The sequence below is a fragment of the Phalacrocorax aristotelis genome, chromosome 9, assembly GCF_949628215.1.
Source record: "Phalacrocorax aristotelis chromosome 9, bGulAri2.1, whole genome shotgun sequence".
Taxonomy (NCBI): domain Eukaryota; kingdom Metazoa; phylum Chordata; class Aves; order Suliformes; family Phalacrocoracidae; genus Phalacrocorax; species Phalacrocorax aristotelis.
In genome coordinates, this window is record NC_134284.1 from 11,888,590 (window position 1) to 11,910,744 (window position 22,155).

At 39.1% G+C, this 22,155-nt stretch overlaps 1 protein-coding gene across 5 annotated transcripts in view; it reads left to right on the forward strand.

Moving 5' to 3' along the window:
• Window positions 1-22,155, forward strand: part of LIN52 (lin-52 DREAM MuvB core complex component) — an 84,219-nt gene that overhangs the window by 28,378 nt on the left and 33,686 nt on the right. For 2 of the 5 annotated variants that reach the window (XR_012662283.1, XM_075103478.1), the window contains one exon: window positions 18,542-20,945. The exons of 2 other annotated variants lie outside the window; for them this stretch is intronic. Coding sequence is in view for 1 of the 3 variants with exons in the window: in XM_075103478.1 (XP_074959579.1) it covers window positions 18,542-18,597 (56 nt within the window). In the remaining 2 variants the exon portion in view is untranslated. Of the gene's footprint in view, window positions 1-2,496; window positions 2,672-18,541; window positions 20,946-22,155 lie in introns of those variants that run through there. One more of the 5 variants, XR_012662284.1, reaches the window with a different exon arrangement.

The window sequence follows — 22,155 nt, forward strand, 5'->3', positions numbered from 1 at the left end:
CACTCTTCTCTATTTCTCAGACTGCTAACTATTTGTAACCCATCTAGTTTCCTTTAACCTTGGTTAGCCCCTTTCAAAGAAGTGACAAGTACCATGACAGCCTATGTCCTTGCTTCCTTCATGCTACTGGCATCCTTAGCCTCACCATATCACCTGTCCCTCTGCCTATTTTGGAGATTTTTCTGCTCTCCTCTTCCTGCATGTAAACTTAGACTGATTTTGTAGCTCAGGAGTCTTCCTTTGCATACCCTGAATTAGAAAGGAGACTCTTGCTAGTTTGTTGTGTAGCTTCTTCTGAAAGCAGGCATGTGCCAGGAACCTCACAAGCTTATGGCTTTCCACATATTAAGGCACTTAGTGATGCAGCATTTTAATTAAATTAACCAGAATTCGTAAATTGTAGATAGACAGATTTTCCAGATCATCTCAATATGAGCTTTTAGAGTGATCAACACTCTGCTGGTGTTTAATCCATCAGACTGCCATATGGAGTCTTGAAGAGCAGAATATCTGTTTATTAACAATTGTTTTTTCACGTCAGCAAGTATGATTTTCATATTTGAGGACCTGGGAGTGCAATCTGTTGCAGCATCTCTTATATGAATTTTATCAACCTCATGCCAGACCCCCATTTCATATCTGTCCCTCTTTTTTTTACTGAATCCAGGTGATCCGATAGGCTGTGTATGGCATGATAGACCAAGAGGGTTATTCCACCAGAGCCTCCAGAAGTTCTTTGGTTACAGTGTCACAAGAGGAACTTGTCCAGATGTCCTTTATGAGAAATTATAGGTGTCTGTAGCGTCAGTGGTTTCTGCAAATGGTTGAGACACATTTTATGAAGCTTTGCAATTTGAACAACCAGAATGTAAGTTATAATTCACAAAAGCCAGGAAGTTGTCACTCATCTTCAAGATCAAGCGATGTTTTATTCACTCTGTATTAATAAATACCTGTTCTCAAATTCTAGGGTATTTTCTGAGTTGGACTTCCTTAGCAATAGAAGTTGCATGTCTCTTCAAAGTAGTGGTCTGTTGCATTTTATTGTGACACATAAGTCTGTTTCTACTCCTTTAGCTGAGTGAACACTGTCAGTTGTTGGTCTTTCCAATGGGAAAAATAATCTTCAGGCAAGAGGAAGAAACTTTCCTGTCTTGTGACTTTTTCATTGCTGTCTTCAGAAAGAAGTATTAGCTTTTCTAGGATGGGAAATGAGATGAGCCAAGTGCAGAAATATGTTTTGCAACCTAGGCATCAGGCTCTTCTCATCAAAACTAATTTGAATATTTTCTAGTGTCAGAACCCCCTGAATTCTCAGCAGGAGTAACATGCAGTCATTTTTACACATCCAAACATTTTCATAACTATTGGCTTATTTTCTTTCTTGGATGCATTGACTAAGTGGGGGGAATAAAAAGTGCTTATTAAGACAACTTCAATTTTGAGATCTGTTTAGGTAAGGTATGAAGAGGAGGGAATTGTTGGTATGTATTGATGATGACAGATGAAAACAGTGGTTTCTCACGTTTATTAGAGTTGTCCATCTTACCCAGCAGATGGCATTGAAAATGTACCTGCTGCTATCCCTTCTTGCTAAGCTGTGCCTTAAATGAAATCTGAAATCCTACAGGCTGTACTCTTCTCTGGTGCATAGCTGCAGATCACTTCCTAATGAGGACTTTGAGTGCCCCCTGCCTAATGGGTAAAACAAAAGCCAACACATCCATGGATTTACAAGAAAGGAATTTAAGGCTGGTGTACTGTACCCTGCAAGAAAATTGATTTTCAGGATTTCAAAGTACTCCTTTAAACATTTAGCATTTGGGCAAGCCCTATTAGTAGGCTTTTCCTTCCTGACTTACATTGTTTGTCTGTCCCTCTGCTTGTCTGCCAGTCACCTTGGTATTTGTGTCATGTGGGCAAATAAGCAGTGATCTTTCAATAAGCTCAGCACCAATGGCAATGTTAAGTGCTCATCCTTTTGAGTAGTCGCACAGCACTCACTAGCTCAGACCTGCTGCTGGATTCCCAGAGATGGCACAAGTTCTTCAAGCTGATGGCAGCCTCTGTCCCAGTGAGAGAATTTCTTAGGCGGGTGGCAGTAGGATTTTGTAGGCCCTTTGTGTGAGAGTCACTGGGAGGAGGAGAGACTGTGGATGTTGATGATGTTTAATGTAATTTCTGTACAAGCATTACTGTACTCGTGCAAGGTAGTGTTTTATTATTCCTGAGCAGTAATTTGAAAGAAATGGTAAAATTTATGTACATGAAACACAACCGTCACGTGGAGTTAGCATGAATGCCCACATGAGAACTATGTAGCATGGCTTTTCTTGCCTCATATTGTTTATATATTGTTCCATATTGTGACTGTAAGTTAGCAACATACCCATTTCATGGTATTTAGACCACACTGGGAGCTAATGAACTTTGCTACCTTTCTAGAACCTATGGGATTAAAAATATCTTCTACCAGCCCTTTCATTTCCTCTATAGGAAAGGGACTTGAAGACTATGAGGACTTGAGTAGATGTGGAAACTGGAGCTTTTTACTCTTTCCTTCTCCTATTCCAAACAAATTGTCTGTGATCCCTCTTTTGATGACTGTGAGCACTGCTGCTGTTCTGTCCCTCATTTAGCCTTCTGACCAAGTATAATGCGTGACTCTCCGGTAAGTCCGGGCATCCAAGCTGTAACCTAAATGTTCTTCCATTTTTCTATATAACAGCTATGAAATAAAACCTCTCCTATCTATTCATACAGCTCTTATTCAAGTTCTTATAATATTACACATTTTTCAGAATCTTTGATCTTAACAAATCTTGTTCCACTCGTAAAGATGAGTTCATCATTTTGACTGTGATCAAGATCTCCATACGTTTCCCGACACACTTTGGTATTGTATCAAACCACTTCTTTCTCTTCATGGTTTTTCTGGTGCTTTATGTAATATACTGCATTCAGTAACAGAAAGATAGACTGGAAGTGTTTGTTGTCAAGAATGCAAATTACTATGACCCCTTGCTGTGTTTTCTAAGAAACTGTTTTCCCTGCACACTTCAAAGACATACTCTATAAACATCCAGGGAGCTAGCTCATCCTCCTTCCACCTTTCTGTACAGTATGTATAGAAATCTTCATAACTGTTAAGATGATGTGTGATCCTTTTCAGTGATGTCTCATTTAACTGTGTACCTCTATTGTCCATCTGTATTTATGTAGTGTCTCTCCTAAGCTCCTTAGGGCAGAAATAATGTGTCCTGTGTTCGTACACCATCTAGCAGAGTACTGTACCCTCAAGGAGAGGGTACTTGATCAACAACAACTTCCAGGCATCAAAATAATTACTCACGATGTGCTCAGCATTGCTAGCTAGCTGTATTTATTTAAAGGTATTGTCAAGCTAGCACCTTGGCTGTTTTCTTCTCTTTTTATTGACACCTTGTTGAACATGTTGGCTTCTTCTGCTTTGGCATTACATGTCCTAACAGCAGACATGTAGGGAATAAACTTTGTGGAGTATTCCTTGAAGGGCTTTGATTACATAAAAAACAGTCTTCTGCAGGAGTGTTCAAGGCTCTTTTAACTGACTGCTTAACAAAGCAGTACTAGGAAATGCCACATAGATATGCCTGACGTCTGGGACTGGTGTCCACAGCTGTTACCTTTTGACACCTACGTGGGCTCTCCAAATCAGAAATAGAATCACTCTAAGCTGTACAAGCAGACGAATCTTAAATAAACTTAACTGCTGTTTTGGAGGCATTTTTATCTTTCTGTAGATTTATATGAGGTTCTCAACCTAGGCATCTGAGTCTGGAACCTTAATTCAGTTGGCATGGATCTAAAACAATATTCATGAGATTAAAATGGGATTTTCTTGTTTCATAATAATTCTATTCCCTCAATCTTGGAACTTGCCAGAGAAAGATATATTCATGGGCGGGGGAACCTGAGGGATGGATGGAGAAGTCACATAGTAGGAGTGACTGCATCAGGAATAAAAAACAGGTTTCCATTTGCAGGCTAAAGTGCTGTTGGCTGGGGCATGCTGTCATTCTAGCCCCAAAATTGTACCTATCAGAGAAAACTTTCCCTATAAGTAACACAACTTATACTTGTTGTATTTGAGATAATGCGTTCTGACACCAAAATAATATCGTTCGGAACTATTATCAGAAACAGAAGAGGACATACTTGAAGTTTGAACATGGAAACAATTAGTCACAGCCTTTCTTTTTCTTCTATTATGAAACAGAGTGGAGTAAAATTTGTTCTCTGGACCTTTACTTTCTGTATAAATTGCAGGCTGCTTGAAGGGTCTTTAAATGTTTTATGTTATGTACGTAAATAGCAAAATCTTTTTTTCAAGAAGTTGTAATTGTAATTTGCTATTTACTTCTGGTTAGGTAAGTCTGGGAAAGTTAACAAATCACGTATGATCTTCGTATGCAATTGTAATCACAAAGATTTAGTTAAACTATACTGATGTAGTTTTTTTCCTTAACAAAGGTTTGTCACTTTGGTAGGTTTGTAAAGAGTAGGTTTCAAAATATTTGGCATAAGTTGAGTTGGATAGGAGGTGGTGACACAAGGATCTATACTTGGGCCGACTTCACTGGGTAGCACTTTATACTTGGACTGATAAGAATAGTTATGCTAAGTTGTTCGGATATTCTATATGTTGGGTTTTTAAATGGGGTTTTGATGTTTCTGAATTCAAAACGTGCTGTTTGGCAGAATTTTCATGACAAATCTATTTCATGACAATTTAGTTACACAAAGTAATCGGAGTTTGTGTTCAGCTGGTCAATGTGGCAGCATTTAACCATGTTTTGCATGTACCCCTCAAGCTTCCTGAGCTCCTGGGATGATCCAGAACAGGCAGGTGGAAGCACAGTCCCCAGCATGGGGAAGCAGAGTGGATTGCTCTACTCATGTATGCCTTCAGGCTTGAGTGAAGCTCCAAAACAGAGCAAAAGTGCTGTTTCCCACCACTTCTGCTTGACTTCAATAATTGTTTATGCTTTACAACCCATATTTCTGCATAAGGTTTCATTATCTTTTCCCAGGAAGGAATTAAGTCCTCTTCTCTCTCTTGTAACTTCAGATACTCTGTCACTTCAGGCAGTCTTTTGGTAGGAATAATTTAGAGATGGTGTGAAATATGCCACTCACTTCTAGAGAGCTGCTTATAAATCAAGAGATTTCTTCATGAGAGTGTGAAAAAAAAATTGATCTCTGATTTTGGAAGGTAGTGCCATTGTTATTTTACATCTCTACAATTGAGAAGGTAAATTGAAAATTCCTATTGACTCCCAAACCTGAAAAGAATAAGAGAGGGGAATTCAGAAGAAAGTAATGGAAGCCAGTCAGATTAAAAGTAGCAAAAAGGAATGCTTTTTACACAATGAATAATTTGATGTGGAACTTTCTGCCACACTGGAATTTTTTTTTTCAGACCATGTACTTAGCAGCTATTGAAAAGGAATCAGGCAATTAAAGGGATGATGGGAACATTTCTAGTTACAGCAGAATAAAATACAAAATGAAGTAGAAAATATCAACTGCTTCAAGATACAAAACAAGCACTTAGGAAGAGGAGGAATCTTTCAGAGATTATTATTCCATATGTCTTCATAATGGGGTTCCTTGCCTTTTTTTTTCCCCTGCAGTGTTTCTGATATTGGGTACAGTCAGAGAGGATACCTGACTGGGTAGATCACTGATCTGCCCTCCTCTATCAATTGCTGTGTCCATTTACAGTTTTTATGACTACTGACCTGACAGATTGTTATTTAATAGGAAATAATATTTCTACAATATACTGTATTACTGTGGTGTTTTAGTGGCTAGTCATAGATCCTACCTATTGATAGGATTTTTTAATACAAGATTTTAGTCAGTGATAGAGAATGTAAATGCAAAGCATGCTCTGAGTTACGTCTCTAGAGAGAACATTATTATTAAACCTTTCTGAGGGTGTCCCCAGTGGCAGCTCCATAGAGCAGGTGGCCTGCATGGCACAAGCACACAGGGAGTCAGGAGCCGGTGTCTTATCAGAGCATATAATCTAAAAATCACTCAGCCTGTTTCTCTCTCCTGGGGAGATGACGACAATGACACAGGACTCTTATGCTAAAAACTAATTGTTAACCTGCAGAAGACGTCATTCAACACAAATCCCAACAGAAAAGGGCTTGGGTGATGGATGTTTCTGGGTAGCAGGCCAAGCTGTCATTCAGTTTTCAACAGACAGTTCTCTGTTGCCTCAAGTTTTTCACATCTAGTATCTGGCTTACTTGAAAATAGAGAGCATATTAATTTTTTAAAAAGGCTTACAATTTCTGTTTACTATAACATTTGCATATAAAACTTGGAGGAGAAAACAGTTCCTCCCCGTCTCAGGGCATGAAGTGCCCTGGCTCTTGACCAGGGTGCTCAGGTTTCCTGGAGCAACAAGTGAAGCAGTGGATGGGTGGAGGTTTGGGACTAGGAGACAGTGTTGAACAGGAATATAGCAGGTAGGCAATATTTGGGAAAGGAATGTAAGATTATATTCTTTTCATCTCATCATCATCAACAATACATCTGTTGATAGAAGCATGGCCAGTAGATCAAGGGAGTTGATTATCTACCTCTACTCGGCAGTCATTAGACTGTATCTGCAATGCCACATGCAGTGGTGTCCTCCATGGCCCCATCATGAAGACGACTAGGACTAAATTGGAGTGAGTTCAGCAGAGGGCCACCAAGATGATCAGGGGGATGGAGCACTTGCCCTGTAAACAGAGGCCAAGGGAATGGGGCTTGTTCAGCACAGAGAAGAGGTGACTTCAGAGGGACCTGATAGCTGCCTGCTAGTACCTGCAAGGAGGTTATTGAGAAGATGGAGTCTGGCTCTGCACAGTGCTGCATGGTGAGAGGACAAGAGACAACAGTTATAAATTGAAGCAGGAAGGTTTTTGACTGGATTAAAGAGAAAACTTTTTCATTGTGGAGCAGTCAATTATTGGAAGGATGGCCAAGAGAGGTTGTGCAGTCTCCATTCATGGATGTTTTTAAGACTTGACTGGCTAAAGCCCTAAACAGCCTGTCTGTTCTGAACAGAAGGTTGACTGGAGACCTGCCAAGGTCCCTTCAAACCTGGATGATTCTCTGATTCGATACAATTTTCCTTATATGATATTGTACTGTATACCTTATCATTTGAGCTGTTCACTTCTCATAGATTAGATTTTCTTCACTCATCACTTTTTTCCTTATATCCTCTTTTTACATATACCTTTTCTACTCCGCTGTGCCTTTCTACCTCCAAATATGTCCGATAGTCCCATTGTCACTGGATCATGGAGTCTTCTGGGTTCTCCTGGCTTCCAAAGTTTCTTCAATGACCCTCAACCCTAAAAGCAATCCCAACAGTCACTAAAATCTATGGAGACTCCTCATGGCCCTCACTACCTTCTCCTTTACTTTCTGAGCTGTCTTTTAGATGGTTTGCATTCTGCTTTACTGCAGTGTTTCCATTCTTGGTTTCCAGCAATGGATGAAGAACACTAGTCTGCTCATTAAAAGATAGCTACGGCACTGTATTCAGCTTTTTTAAGAGAAGAAAGTAGCGGTAGACGTGGCCTCAGACCAGTAGTATTAATGGACTGGGAATAAACATGAAGAGATTTTTGGAAGCAAAAGAGTACCTAAGCTTACTGGGCTGCTCTCAGTAGACCTTCTGGAGTGAAAAATATTGTTTTGTTTGGTTTTGGCCTGGGTTTTTTTTACGAATGACAGTTGACTAGTACCCTGTATTTCTGGGTTTCAAGAAACTGGAGTTTCTTCTGGCTGCTACTCGCAGGAGTTATCTGCAGGCTCCGATACCCCTGTAATTCTTGTATTTGAATCATGCCTTTAACCTTTTCTTCGAAACCCATGGGTACTAGAAGTGTGAGGGTGTTTATGAAAGAAGTTCTCACATTTCTTCATGGGTCTGGGAGGGTTTATTTTTGGGTGCATCTTTTACATCTGCTTTTATGACTGAGCCTTGCCTAGTTGCCTTTGAGCTCGTTAACAGCTAAATTGTAATAATTGTAGCAGAGCCTGCATTGTTTATATTTTAATATCTACTCCAAACAGCCTTGAGTGGTATTACTATTTTGTTATCAAGTAGGTCAGATTAAAACTAGTGATAGTTTCTCTGAGTAACAAAAATTTTCCCCATGATTTTTAACTCTTCCAAACAGACATTTTTTTCTCTAGTCATTTGAACTCGACATTTATAGTATAAATAGTATATTTATATACTATGCAAGTATAGGTATATAATATATATATATGCAACTATAATACAACAGTAGCATTTGGATGCTGTAAAAACTGTAACATTTCTAAATCAGTGTATTTCCTCAGATGTCTTGTGACCAACTTAGAGTTGGTAAAGATAGTTTTGAATTCCCTGAACTCTCTTCCGGACTTTCAGATATTCCTCAGCTCAGGGTGTTTTTGCCAGGAGAAGAGGATTGTGGCAGGCAGAGTGCATGAAAGTAGTTAGTCAGTAGTGAAACTGAAAAAGCTGGACTAAAGCAAGCATTGAATATACTGGGAAGGATGAGGATAGGGATAAGGGTAGTCATTAAAGAAAATGCCTTTGATTCATGTGGAGGAAAGAGTAAAATGATGGAGGCAATTGTGAAGATTTTCTGCTGCAGTCCACAAACTGAGTATTGCTGCTTTTCCATAATTCTGGTTTAACTAAGGTTGAAACTTTAGCTTTGGAACACTGAGATTTCATTCATTTACTTGTATTTGCTCATACAGAATTTTTACTTTGATTTTTTTGAAATTAAACAAGTCCTCTGTCTAATTTCATGTGCTGTATTGTTGTACTGATGGCAAAAGGAATCTTGTTTTACTTCATGTGTAAATCAAACAATACAGAATAATATTGTTCAGCCATAAAAAGTGTGAATCTTCTTTTCATAGAGACCTTCAGTATTGATAATTCATTGTCACGTCAAGGGCTGCAGTCATCTGCATGGAAAAATGTTTCAATAAGGAATCTTGGCATTAGAAAACATTTTTAAAAGTTTAGTCTGCTTTTTAAAGTAAAGACGTATCTCTGGACAAACAAACACAGACTACCATAGTATGAGCTTTCATCCAGGTATCTGTTCCCACGAAGCTTGTTGACAGAGGTTAAATTTAAAAAATCAGTTCTGCTTCACAGCTCAAACCATTAGCTAACCTCCTGACAGGGGCTTGTTTCTGCCTTTTGGAGGTCAAGGAAGCCGTACTGTTCTTGAACCAGAGCTGCAAGCCTCCTCGTAAACACGCCTTGATGTCTTCTGATTGGATCTGTGTGCCCTGACTTGCATAACCGTACAGTGTGTATCCCACATTATTAGCCAAAAGGAGTATAGGGACTTACATAATCATTACATGATTATTTTTCAGTAACTGTACTGTAAATATGTAATTCTCCCTACTCCTAATAACTCTTAATCCCTTTGTTCCCATTGGCTCCTGGGCTCAGATTTTGTGATGGCCTGTGTGTCCCAGCCACTGATAAGACTTGAAAAAGTTGTTACTTTCAAGGTTCACCTGCTTTGCTCCCAACTGGTAAATACCTGCTCCCCAGTGTAGGCAGGGGCACCACATCACAGTGGACTGTTTTGCGAGAGCTTGGGCAGCGCTTCTGCCTGCATGCCTTCTGAGAAGCGTCCGTTCACATCCAGAAACCTTTCATAGCCAGCTCTCTGTGTATATTCAGTGCAGATCTCTCCACCTTTAGCTTCTTCATGTGTTTTATGCTCAAGAGTTCTTGAGTGAACAGTTTTGATCTAATTTCTCCATGTTGCTCGATAAAGAAGATTCCTCTTTGAGATACTGTGGTGAGAAATCTTAAATCATAAGGAACGCTTGGTCCTTCGCAGGGGTTGGGCTGCCAGGAAGAGATTGTTTTCCTTTTGGTACAAGCAGGTAGAAAAAAAACCTTTAGAGTGCCTCTTGTTAAAACATGCAACTTTCCCACCATTTGCCTCCCACATCTGTGGGACTTGGTGGTCGAAGCTCTCCCAAGCTGTAGCTGTTCCAGTGATAACTTACGCTAGTGAAGTCCCTTTCAGTTATACTTGAAAATATCCACAATTTTTATATAAAATTGCTTTTCATACTGGTTTTAATATTAGAAGCATAACTTGAATTTCTTTCCCTTAGTCTTGTAAATACTTGAACATCATTCTTCTGTGTTTAATTAGCTTCATGAGTCAGTGCCTGGTCTTAGGTCTTGACATTTTTGGCATGTGAAATTTTTTTGTGTATTTGACCTTGGCTTTATTCCAGAATAAATATTTTATGCTGCTAGTTGTGTGTGTTTTTTTTGTCTTCGGTATGAGACTAGGGGGCAGACATAAGCAGCACTGAGAGAAGTGAACTGTATAAACCACAATTAGAATTGCAGTGCACAGGTGTCTGAAGATCTTATACAATTGCCAAGCTATTTGTTTCTCAAATGAGAGGGGCTTTGGGAGTGTATTTGGGAGAATAAAGGGAGCAGAAGGCCTTCCTTTTGGATGTTAGGGTTGTGGTTCTGGTGGGTGTTTTTTTTTTGTTTGTGTGGGGTTTTTGTGGGGGTGTGGGTGTTGTTTTTTGTTTTTTTAATTATTTTTTTAAATCCTAGTTTAAATTCTTCCGGACTTGATACATTTGATACCTTTGTATAACCAGCATAATGAACGGTTGAAAGTGATCTACTGTTGCTGCTGATGGAATTTATAACTGCCTTCAGATAGGAGGAATCAGCATTTAAGAATAAAAATTTCTTGCATGCTGGCTTTTCTTTGAGTATCAAGTTAGGTCTTGTGGTTTAAAAATCTGAATGCCAGTGTTCAAAGTAAGATGACTTGTAATAATACTGAAGGAGAATGGCTTGAATATCAGGGTTATGGGTGATTTCTGTTGCAGATATCTGAGGATCTTTTTGGGAAGGTAAGCATCTTAAATCTCTATGCTAGTTATATACACAAAGTATTATTGCAATGAAGAAATAGTGACGTGAATAAACAGCAGCTCACACTACAAAACACTCGATGCATCTAGAGTCCCAGTGTTCACTGTATTTTGCAATTTAATGCGCAATAATTTTTTAGTTCTGTATTCCTGTATGCTCCACTGTGTCAGATCTATATTCTTGGGATGTGAGGTTCCATTAAAAAATAAATAATAATCGCAGCCCCCACTCCCCCCACATACACTCATTTTCTATAATATGGTAATGATATCACCGTAGCAGTAATTACGGGTCATCTTCATTTCTTTCATCTCTGCTAGTTCTGATGGCTTCATTCCTTTGACGGAGAAGATTTGGCTCTGGGTGCTGTGATTATTTTGTTAAGCATTATTCGAATAGACAGGAGTGAGAGAAATTAATCAATCCAAATGCAATTAGCATCATGTTTAACCCAGTGATGGACGTCTCAAGGTGAAACAGCCAGGGGAGTTTCAGACATTATTATTCAATCCAGTGGCTCTTATCTAAATTATAATCAAGAGAGGTTTTTATTGGCCTCGCAAAGAGAAGATGTAACTCTTTCCCTGCTTTGGGGGTCAAAGGGAATCAGATCTTTGGCTCCACAGGATGCTGGCTGCAGGCAGCTTCTAGAAGTGGGAGGTACTGTAAGGGTTTCCTTTAATATGGGGGTCACTCAGGGCAAAATATCTGTGCATTCTAATACCTGTGACCTGGAACATAAGTTTAGTAGCTCCCCGGGCATTGGCAGGGCTGTCATTGCCCCTTACTTCAAGCGTTTTCATTGACTGGCTTTGCCCATCTGTATGTGAATGAATACTGTCTGTAGTTTTTGCATTCAAAGCTCTGTGAACATCATTGTTTGCAACTGAGTGCAAACAGAACAGTGCTGCCTTGCAAGGTAGGGAAATCTGATTAGGAGAACAAGGTAAATTATTCTGCAGAGAGGGAATCTAATTTTTTTAGAGCTGATATAATTTTAGTATTTATTGATAGCAATAATAACATTTTTGAGGATATCTTAATCTGCAGCAGATCTGTTGCCACCATTCTAGATAATCCTGAATGATCACTGGAGATCTCTCATCAGGTATATGATAAAACACCACTACTGTGGGGGGAGAAAAATGAGGTGGAAAGAGGTCACATGAGGATTTCATGATTCAGAAAAGCATTAGGTATATGATTCCAATTCTTAAGGCTCTAGCTAACACTCACTAAATTGTTTCAGTGCTTTAAAACTTTATCAGTCTCAGCTATTTACTACTACTCTGTCAGAGATTACTTCTTTCATAGCACACTGTGAGGAGTGGTCCATGTGCCTCACCTGCTCTGGTTCACAGCCTGGTTTTTTGCAAACCCCCACCTTCCTTGGCATTTAAAAACAAGTAATGCCACACTGTGAACTACAGCTGAAGTAAATGCAGATTCTGCTGTCTCACTCACCAAGGGAAGGACGGTGATGTTTTGTACCAAGGGTGGTGTTAATATTTTAAAATGCTGCAGCAAGACTTGACAGAGCTCATCTTTCAGAGCCTGAGTTCTAGCATGGTTGCTGACTCCTTTAGTATACATCTGTACATCACTCCTTACTGAGGCTGTGACCCCATCTGTAAGGTGGGAATTAAATCACTGTATGTCTCAAGAATATTGTGAAGCTTGATAAACTTTGCAAGTGCTTTGATATTGATTATTGAAAGATGCCACGGTAATGCAAGTTTATTCCACCTGGAAGTTTATGCTGATTCTGTCGTCTTACCTGAAAAATGTGTTTCAGGAGTGCTAGATGATTATGCTGGTCTTCAGTGTAAATGTAACAGTTCCTGAAGCACAGGTCTGAGTACCTGCATGTGCTAGTTCTACCTTCCGTAAAGGCAACTGACATTTCTTTCGCTAACCACTGCTCTCCTGAGATGGCAGCTCCAGCTCTTTATGAAATTAGCCTTGGTGTAGCATTCACTGATAAGTATTTGTCAAAGGCCCTCAGTCATCAAGTAGCAGTTCATTTGGCAATTACATTAAGGAAGTACACAGTTAGCAGGATAATTGGAGGCCTTTTTATGAAGGAAGAGGAGCAGGTTGGTGCCAGCAGGCATCCAGGTTGTGGTAGGAGTTTGGGGATCTGGTCTCAAGATAGAAAGTGGTCCATACAGATCTCTTTCTCTGATAGAAGTTCGGATTATGTTGGCTGGGTAATAATATTCTGTTGGTCTTGTCTGAAATAAGCCTCTTTTTTCCTTTGACGGCTGTTTGGTAATAATGCAAATCTTAAATATTTTTGCTGGTTTTAGATTGCCTTTTTGCCTTCACTCCCCCCCCACCCCGGGGCTGATTTTTTTATTTCCCTTCCAAACGCAATACTAGTTGAGCGTAGCCAAAAGATGTGGCTTTGCCATTGGCTTTCACAAGTCCAGTCAAGCAAGACTCTCTTGGTTACTCACAGGCAGATTCCTGTAGGCCTTTTTTATGTCCTACCAACTAGGAAAAAGAATGGCTATGTCTTCTTATACTAACATTGTGCCTCAGGACAAAAGAAGAAACTTCTGATGCAACAGACCCTTGTGATAGAAGTGTTAAAAACCAGAGGAGTGTTCTGCTGTCTCTCTGCAACTCATGTTCTTTGCCCTGAACTGGTAATTTCCACTGATAGTTCTTCAGAAATAAACCCTTTTATTTTTGTTTTCTGTGTAGCCCAAAGACACAGTAGTAGTTTGGGAGTGCATGATTAATATTTTAAAGAAATCCTTCCATGTTGAAAAACAAGTCCTTTAGTTACCATAAATACAACTGAATGGGAGGAATAACTGATAAGCTACCAAAGTATGACAGTGCCTAAAAAAACCTTTTTGTAGTCAAGAATGTAGCATTCAAAGTGTGATACTACAAGGCATTTCAGGGCTAAAAACATGTTCTGTTCACAGGCCATTAATTGTATTTCCAGTTCCTTTTAGTATCAAAACCTTTAGATTTCAACAAGGCTACATTTTCAGGTCAGAGGAGGAGCACAGTCAAATTTGTCCCGTAAGTTGTACATCTGGGGGAGAGGCAGAGAATTGCTGCTTTAGTTGGTGACTTATTTTTATTTTAAAATAGCTGTGATTTGAAGATGCTCACAGGCTTTGTTTTGAGATATTTAGATAAGCCCAGAAGTAATAAGCAGTGGAAGGTATAATGATCATGATAAATGTGTGATATCAAATGTGTTGTGCTTTTGCATTTAAGTATATATTATGTTAAAGTGTGTACATATGTGTGTTGCTTAGGGATTCTCCTGGATGAAAGTTGCTTATATAAGTGTAAATCACTGTTTTCATTGCTGATTTTACAGAACTAAATCCTTCCATTATTTCCTGGCCATCCAGACCTTATGACACAGTATGTCCTGTGCTATCATATGTGTGAGAAGGCTTTTTATGGGGAGCAATCAGGCTGGACCCCAATCTCCAGTGCAGTGGTTTTTTTTCTAATTAAGTTGTCACTGGAAGGAATATCCAGAACAGCAGTTTTCATTTTCAATCGAGGAAAAAACATTATGAGTCTTTGTCATTTGATTAAAAGTTACTTAACCTTTAAATTGCTACAGATGTAAAGATAGCTCTGAGTTTCCAATGTAATCGCCTCCAAGTTAAAATCAGGAAAATCTTTGTGTAATGAAACCCATATGTCATAGTGAAAGGATGCAAAGCACTGGCAGAGTGGGCTGCTCTAGCAGGAGATTCTGTACCCAATCTTGTTAACCAGGACTGCTTTTGGTAATCCCTCATCTCCTCACTTGTAGGAAATCAATCTATACTACTGAATCTTTTCAACCAGCAACCACAAAATTTACTGCAGAGAGGCAGCCTGGGGACAATTGTAGCAGAAAAGGAGCCCCAGGCAACAAGGCTAAATTTGGGATTGAGGGATTGAAGTTCTAAAGAGGAGATTATATTAAACCTTATTCTGCTCCCCTATCAAATGGAAATCTCCTCTTCTCCTTTCAGCCCCGGCCTTTCCTACCTAATACCTGTCCTTGAGATCTGCTTGGCAGAACTTGCCAGGCAGCAAACTTAATTCGTACAGTACAGTTTTCTCAGTTAATTATAGTAGCCTGATACCATTTTTCAGTACATTTCTCTGAAAGAGTCTATTAAAGCACTCAACTTCTATTGTAACCAGTGCTGATAACATCTTAAAGAGTTTTTCTATGGTCTTTGGTATCCTCTTCCTCCTCCCTAGTAGGTGAGATTAATTTGTATCCAAGCTATTGTGATCATACCGAGTGCTGATTTTTCTATTGTAGTAGATGCACAGCATTGGCAAGGTTGTAAATCATGACTTGACATGGAGATTCATGTTTCTGTTTCATGCTGCACAGCCTCTGTGGTGTCTGCTGGTACAATGAAACCTGCACTCAAGCCCCCTCTTCAGCTGGTACAATGAAACCTGTGCTCAAGCCTCTCTTCACTTTGAAGTCCGTGGTTTAAGCAACCATTTTAAAGAAAAAATCCCTAAGGTTTTCATTACAGTTTTGTCCAACCTTTTAATTAAAAAATCCACCTCTATCTGCTACGCAACTGGCTTCTGCTTGTCCCTTGGGTAGTTGCTTAAGGCAGGTTTTACGGTCTCTCTTAGACTGTAGTCATATTTAGAATGTGGGTGATGGTTTCTTCATTCACAAGCTCTTCCCTCACTCCAGCAAGCTCCAAAAGGCCCTATTGGAAATGATATTCCCATTATTAAGAATTAATTTATCAGAAGCAATACTGAGCAGAGGAGTCAGTTTAATTAGAGGCTTTTCTGTGCAAAACCCAAGCTCAAATCATACTCCAGTGCAGATTAAAGAGGAACAATGGGGAAGGAATAGCCAAGACATTTGAACGCAGTACCATGTAATATGTATTTGGACTGTGTTTACCAGGAATACATTGAACTGTGGTTCCTGGGCAGATAAGAGAAGCAGCTGAAGCAGGGAAAACATGATTGTTAATGTTTGTGGAAACTTGCCCTTAGTTTGGCTGTGATTTTTTTTTTTTTGTGATATGAGGATGTTATTTCCTGGCCATTTTCATACACATACAAAGATGTAAGGTCCTTTCTTTCAGTTTGGCATCACATCTTTCAAAGTAAAGCCCCAATGCAAGCCGGAGTTATGAGAGGAGAAGAGGAATACAGAATAGCAGAAGGCTGTCTCCTGCTCCTAATGGGATTTTGTAGCAGCATGTGCGAGTTTGTTTCAGAAGTCAGAAATGAACAGATGTTGGTATAAATTACCTCTGTGTCTGATGTCTTGCAAATTAAAAGCGCGGTTGGCATCACTAAACAATTTCACCAGGTTGGGGGGGGAAGCGGGCGGTGATTATTGTAGCAGGTCGGTAAGAATCTTTAAGCTGCAGCAGAACAGGAAAGCAAGGATAAAGGAATGAAGAGTAAAATGAGAGGTCTGTGAATTAATCAGAAATGTTAACATCTCCAATGACAAGTGAACAGGAGGGCACGTGCTCTGGAGCAACCCCCAACCCACAGTAATTTCGCTCAGCACGCAGAAGGAGTATATGCTCTCTGCCTGATTTATAGGGTGCAGCCCTCTATGGGGGAACAGAATTGTCATGCATTCGTATATCTTCTATATGGGACTTGCACTCTGGAAAACTTTCCACTCTATCAACTACACTTCGACTTTGTGCTTTCTCCGTTAAGAGTGTTTTAAAACCATGCACTGTTGATGGTGCAAGGCGGGGAGGTGTCAAAGAACTGGTGCTGCAAATCTATTCCTAGCTGAAATTTTTAAAAACTCACATTTTTATTTCATCATGTTCTTTGTGTGTAACAACTTAGTTCCTGACAAAATAACAATTCACTTTGCCCTTCTGCAGCACCTTCTATCCTTGTGTCACTTCAGCAGCACTTAAAAGATACAAGCTATCTTGTGGACGGGGAAGTAGAGGTACAAATGAGTACTTTTGTGGCAGTTCATGCTGTGAATCAGAAGCAGAGTTGGGAATGGATCCCAGATGATATAACTCACAGCTGGAGACATGAACCAGGCAACGAATGCAGTGATCTGCCTGAATCTGCAGCCAGTCTGAAGCATGTTCTACTCATGGCAGTGGACTTCGCAGCCTATGAATATCAATATGTACCAGGCAGTTCATAATACCACTGATTGTTTTACAGGGATCTTGTTGGTGACAGTACCTTGTGGTACAATTTTGGATAGACAAATGAGAATGCGATAATTTAAAGAAGAGGCTTTAAGGCACAAATTCTAACCTTTACTAAAGTATAACAAAATGTCTTTACCTGAGCGTGTGTATTGAATGTTTTAAGCTGAAAATTTTTATTACATTTTAGTTCTGTTCTAACAGATAGTCAGTAATGTCAAAAGAAAACCCAACATAAGCAACAAACCCACCTCCAGTTTTTATGGTAATTGTAATTTCAGGTGCTCCTCTTGGTAAAGAGGTAAAGAATTGCATGGATAAAACAGAAAATGAATTCCCATCTCCTTTCAGAGTCTCTTTAGGCTAGGTGTGGGAAACATGCATGCTTTCATCAATCCCGTGAATAAAAACCTCCATGTTTTGATGCCTGTCAGTCCAGCACAAAGCTTACACCTTTATTTAAAAGAAATGAAGGGAAGCACCGGTGGGAAGATTGTCATTCTCCAGGAATCAATTGCTAATTGTGTTGTCTTTGATGCATTGCATTGTTATTGCAAGACAAAGATAGTATTAGGGCAGCTCTGCCAGCTTGTGAGCTTATGGGCTCACAAGTCAGAAATGTCTCGTGCAGAAAAGTGGCTGTGTAAACCCTGCTGTAATACAGCTACCAGAGATTGATGGTGCCAAGAGTGAGAGAGAGACATATAAACCTTGCCTTGCTGTATTAAACATCAAAGGACCGACAATGTAGAGAGAGAGAGAAGACCAAAGCTCTATAAACTTTACTTTATTACACCGTCCATAGATGAACTGCATTGAAGGAATATAAACCCCATTATATTACAGCATCCAGGGACTGACACTGCTGAGAGAGAGAAAATGCTGTCTAATTTCTGTTGAAGATCATAGCATCGAGGGACCAATAATCCTGAAATGGAGAAAGAGAGAGTTCCATAATCTCTGATGGATTATAACATCCAGGAACAATTGCTCTGAGATAGAGTGATGGAGATCTGGATTACACCATTCAGAGACGGATAGTACATAGAAAAGGAGATGCTGCAAGAGCATAATGCAGTAGGAATAGAAAGCATAGATTGTATGTAATGAGACAGGCTGTGGGAATTATTGCTGAGTTTAGAAGATTCCAGGCCCTGCCTGCATTTCTAGGATGTCAGGAATTCAAGCTGGAATGCAGTTTTATTTATTTTCAACTTTAATAAGCAAATAAATAAAAAAATCCTTACTCCCTATGGTATAAGCAGAAATCTAAATTAATTTCTTATGCTGTGGTTAAAATCTGTAAATTACACAATTGTTTGGGTTTCTTGGCTTTAAAAAAAAATATTAATATATTTTTCCTCCCTTGTGATTTCAGCTAGAGAAATGACTCGAGGAAAATTCCTGAACATCCTAGAGAAACCCAAGAAGTAGCTGCCATATCTGGAGTTTGGACAAAAATACCCCAACTAGATCATTTTACGTACTGTGGATCCAGATGAACCCCAAGACTTCTTAGAAGTACAAAGCTCTTGCTCCAGACCTTCAGAAGCAAACATTTCTTTTTGCTTCCACAGCTCATCTCATTACAGGGGAGACGTGTATTGCATACACAGGTCACAAGGACTGCAATTGGTTACGTTGAAATTCATCTGACTGTAAGACGTCCAACAGGAGGACTCGGCCCTGATGTGCTGTGGCAAAGTTATCTGTTTTAATCAGCTCTTCAAAGTGAACAGCCATAGTGTCCTTATTCAGTTGCTCTCAGGGGCAGCACCTGTTTGGAGTACACATCAGATCTGACACTGGCCAATGCGCATCATGAGGCATTGACCCTTTTGTGTCTTCTGTCTTAGACGTGTTGATTTCATATGTGAAACTTCTGTGCTGAAAGATATGAGCAGAGTTTGGGGTGTGAGTTGGCCGATAACACTGATTCAGCAGAAGCATATGCTTTTAGTGTTGAAGTTGAGTGTAGTCTGTGTGTTAGATTCCAGTTACTCGCTCCCTTTAGAGAAGCATGTCTGGTACTCCAAGGAGGACCTCTAGACCTCCAGTGTAGCAGGAGCTTCACCTTGCCGCTAAACGGTTCTCTAGTAAAATCAAGACTGACAGACCATAGGCAGTAAGAGGTGTTACTGTGTCATGAAGGAAAATATCCCTACAGAAACTTTGGCCAGTACACAAAGGAACAGCGTTGTCAGTCCACTGCAATTCTCTGCTTACAGAACTAGAAACTGAAGAAAGTCACAAAGCTGAAAGGTGGTAATGTTTTCAGTTAGCACCCCAAGAAGGGGCAACAGGATTGTTAGCCACACTGCAAGGATGGTCTGTTTATACAGAATCTTAACGCTTCTGAAAAGAGCATTTTGTGGTATTTTTAATTACTTACAAAACAGCAACCTCAACATTTTCTTCCCCTATAAACCCACAATTTTTAGAGTCAAATTTTCTGTGACCTGGTCTCTTTCAGCACACAGTTTTGGGTTCTATTCATCTTACAGTTTAATGTCTTCTGTTTATGCACTTCTGCATGTCACCCCTGAGAAGAGGTAAGGAGCACATTCAGGCTTTTATTTAAGAGAAGAATTTTTTTTCATTTCATCCTCTTTGCTTCTCCTAGAAAACATTTTAAGCGTTAGTAAATATGTTCTTTTTAGGTTACAATGTAATATTGAAACATTGGATGTAGAGCAGGGTTTTATTTCCATTTAGAAATGTTAGTTTTAGCATGCAGACCTTCTCAAAACTTGTCATTTCCCAGGCCGCAGTCACACGTGAGAGGAGAAATGACTTGGAAATAGACTGTCCTTAGAGCATTGCATTTTTCTGTCTTTGCAGAGAGAGGAGACTTTTCAGGTGCATGTGCAATAAAGAGGAGGAGATTTTTTAATCAAGTAAACTTCTCTGAATTCTTACTAAAATGTTGGTGGCCTTTTGGTTTGCAGTCTGTGGTCTTGGTTATTACTGGTCAGAACTAGGCTCGTTTTGGACAGCTCCTGTTAACTAAGTTTAAGCAGTTAAAACCCACATCCTGGGAAGACCTCAGCACAAATACGGAATACTTAGGAATGTCAGGAGTCTGATTTTAAACTTAACTGATTTATTTCTGTACTTCATATTTTATGCAGGGCTGAGCTTAACAGGAAATCCATCCCTTCAGAACGCAAGAGTTAAGACAGATAAATGTGAAGAGAAGCTAAGAGTGGTAGTTCAGAGACAGAGAAAAAACCTGCTGGTGTGAACCGATGTTGATGTAGCTATAAGTATTAAATTATACATTTTGAATGCAAGTTTAAGTTTGTATACTAGGTACATAATATATATACACACATATATGACATAATGGGATACTTCACCTCTAACACCTATACAAGTTTATGCATTTTCTAGAGGTTTGTTGATCCAAAACATTAAGAAATTGAGATCTGAAAGGAGGAGGACTATAGGAGAAGAAATGAAAGCGGGGCACAGAAGTGTATGTACATTTTCTGGTATGTTGAGTAAGGCATTTCAGACTAGATGGTTTTTAATAACGTACATGTGTTTTTTTAAAAAACCCAAAGAAAACCCTTTTACCATATGCAGTAATTATCTCCTGTTGGGCAGCCAGTAATGTATGCTTTAGAATTGTGATATTTATTGGCTTTGTACTTGTCATCTGTAGAGGTTATGTGTTTTTTTAATTGGTAATATTTATATGTATTTTTATGTGTTAGCCAGAGAATTGTAATCTGTCTGTTACTGCTTTGTGGTTTGATAATAAACAAATGCAAAGCTCAGAGATTCATCTGGGTTTCCAGAATAGCCCGAGATGCAAAAGCTTTTGCTTAGCCACCTAGGCAAATCAGGCTTTTCTTCACACTTCTGCATGCCACCACCTCAGGGTTTGGCCTGTGGATGCTCCATTCCCATCAGTAAATAAATATTTGGCAATATCCAAATGGTACTAAGGGTTTTCATACCCTTTTGAACCCTATTTTTTCCCTTCAGTGATGTCCTTCCTGACACCCCTGCAGTATCTATCTATGCAAGAAAATCTGGATGACTTTTTGTTGCTGATAACCTTCTGTATTTTGAAAGAAGAAAAAAAAGTTTTGATAAATTAACGACATGAGGATAAGATAAGAGTATAAGATGATGAAGATTTAGTAATATTAATTGAGCTAATGCATTACTTTATAAAATTTTAATGTGTTGGTATGTTAAATGTTACTGTGAGGTTCTTGGAAATAAACCCAGTATGTATTTAGTTCCTTTTAAATGCCAGTGTTACATATACTCGCTTGTAAAGGCTATTCACTTCAGTCTTGGAGTATCAAATGCTTTGATGTTTAATTGTACTGAGAAGAAATTCTTGTTTGTTTTATTAATAATTATCAAACAAAAGTCTAGTTGCACTGGCAATTGAAGAGCATAATATTCCATTTAACTCAGTGTTTTGCCATTATAAAATTAACAACTTTGGAACAATCCTATAACCACTGTTCTCAACTCTGCTTTGTATTTCCCTCAACAAGTCACCTAGAAATAACAGATTAGTGAAAAGTGACTAATTCAACTTGGAGGTCATGTTTGAACCTTATTCTGGTTTATCTTACTGATTTTTAAGTTACATAAAAATGTAAGGTGCTATTACAAGTCAAATCTCAATCCCATCTTATCTGTAATCTTCTCTTTGATTATAAACAGTTGTAGACTCATAGGGAAGGATATAAATAAAAGGCTTACACAGTGCGATTTTGCTTTAGGGTAACTTACCCAGCATCCAGCAATCTGTTTCAGTTGAATCTGGTCCACAGTAGACCCTACCCTCCATAATTTGTCTTAGTCCTAATTTGTCTGTACTTCTGTTTTCTAAAATGCCCCTGGACGGTGAGTTCCATAATTCAGATACACAAAGAAAAGTTAAAAAAAAAAAAAGGAGTGGGGGAAGTCATTGTTCGGAATTAACAGGTAAGCAAGTTTAAAACACGTTGAGCCTTTCATTTC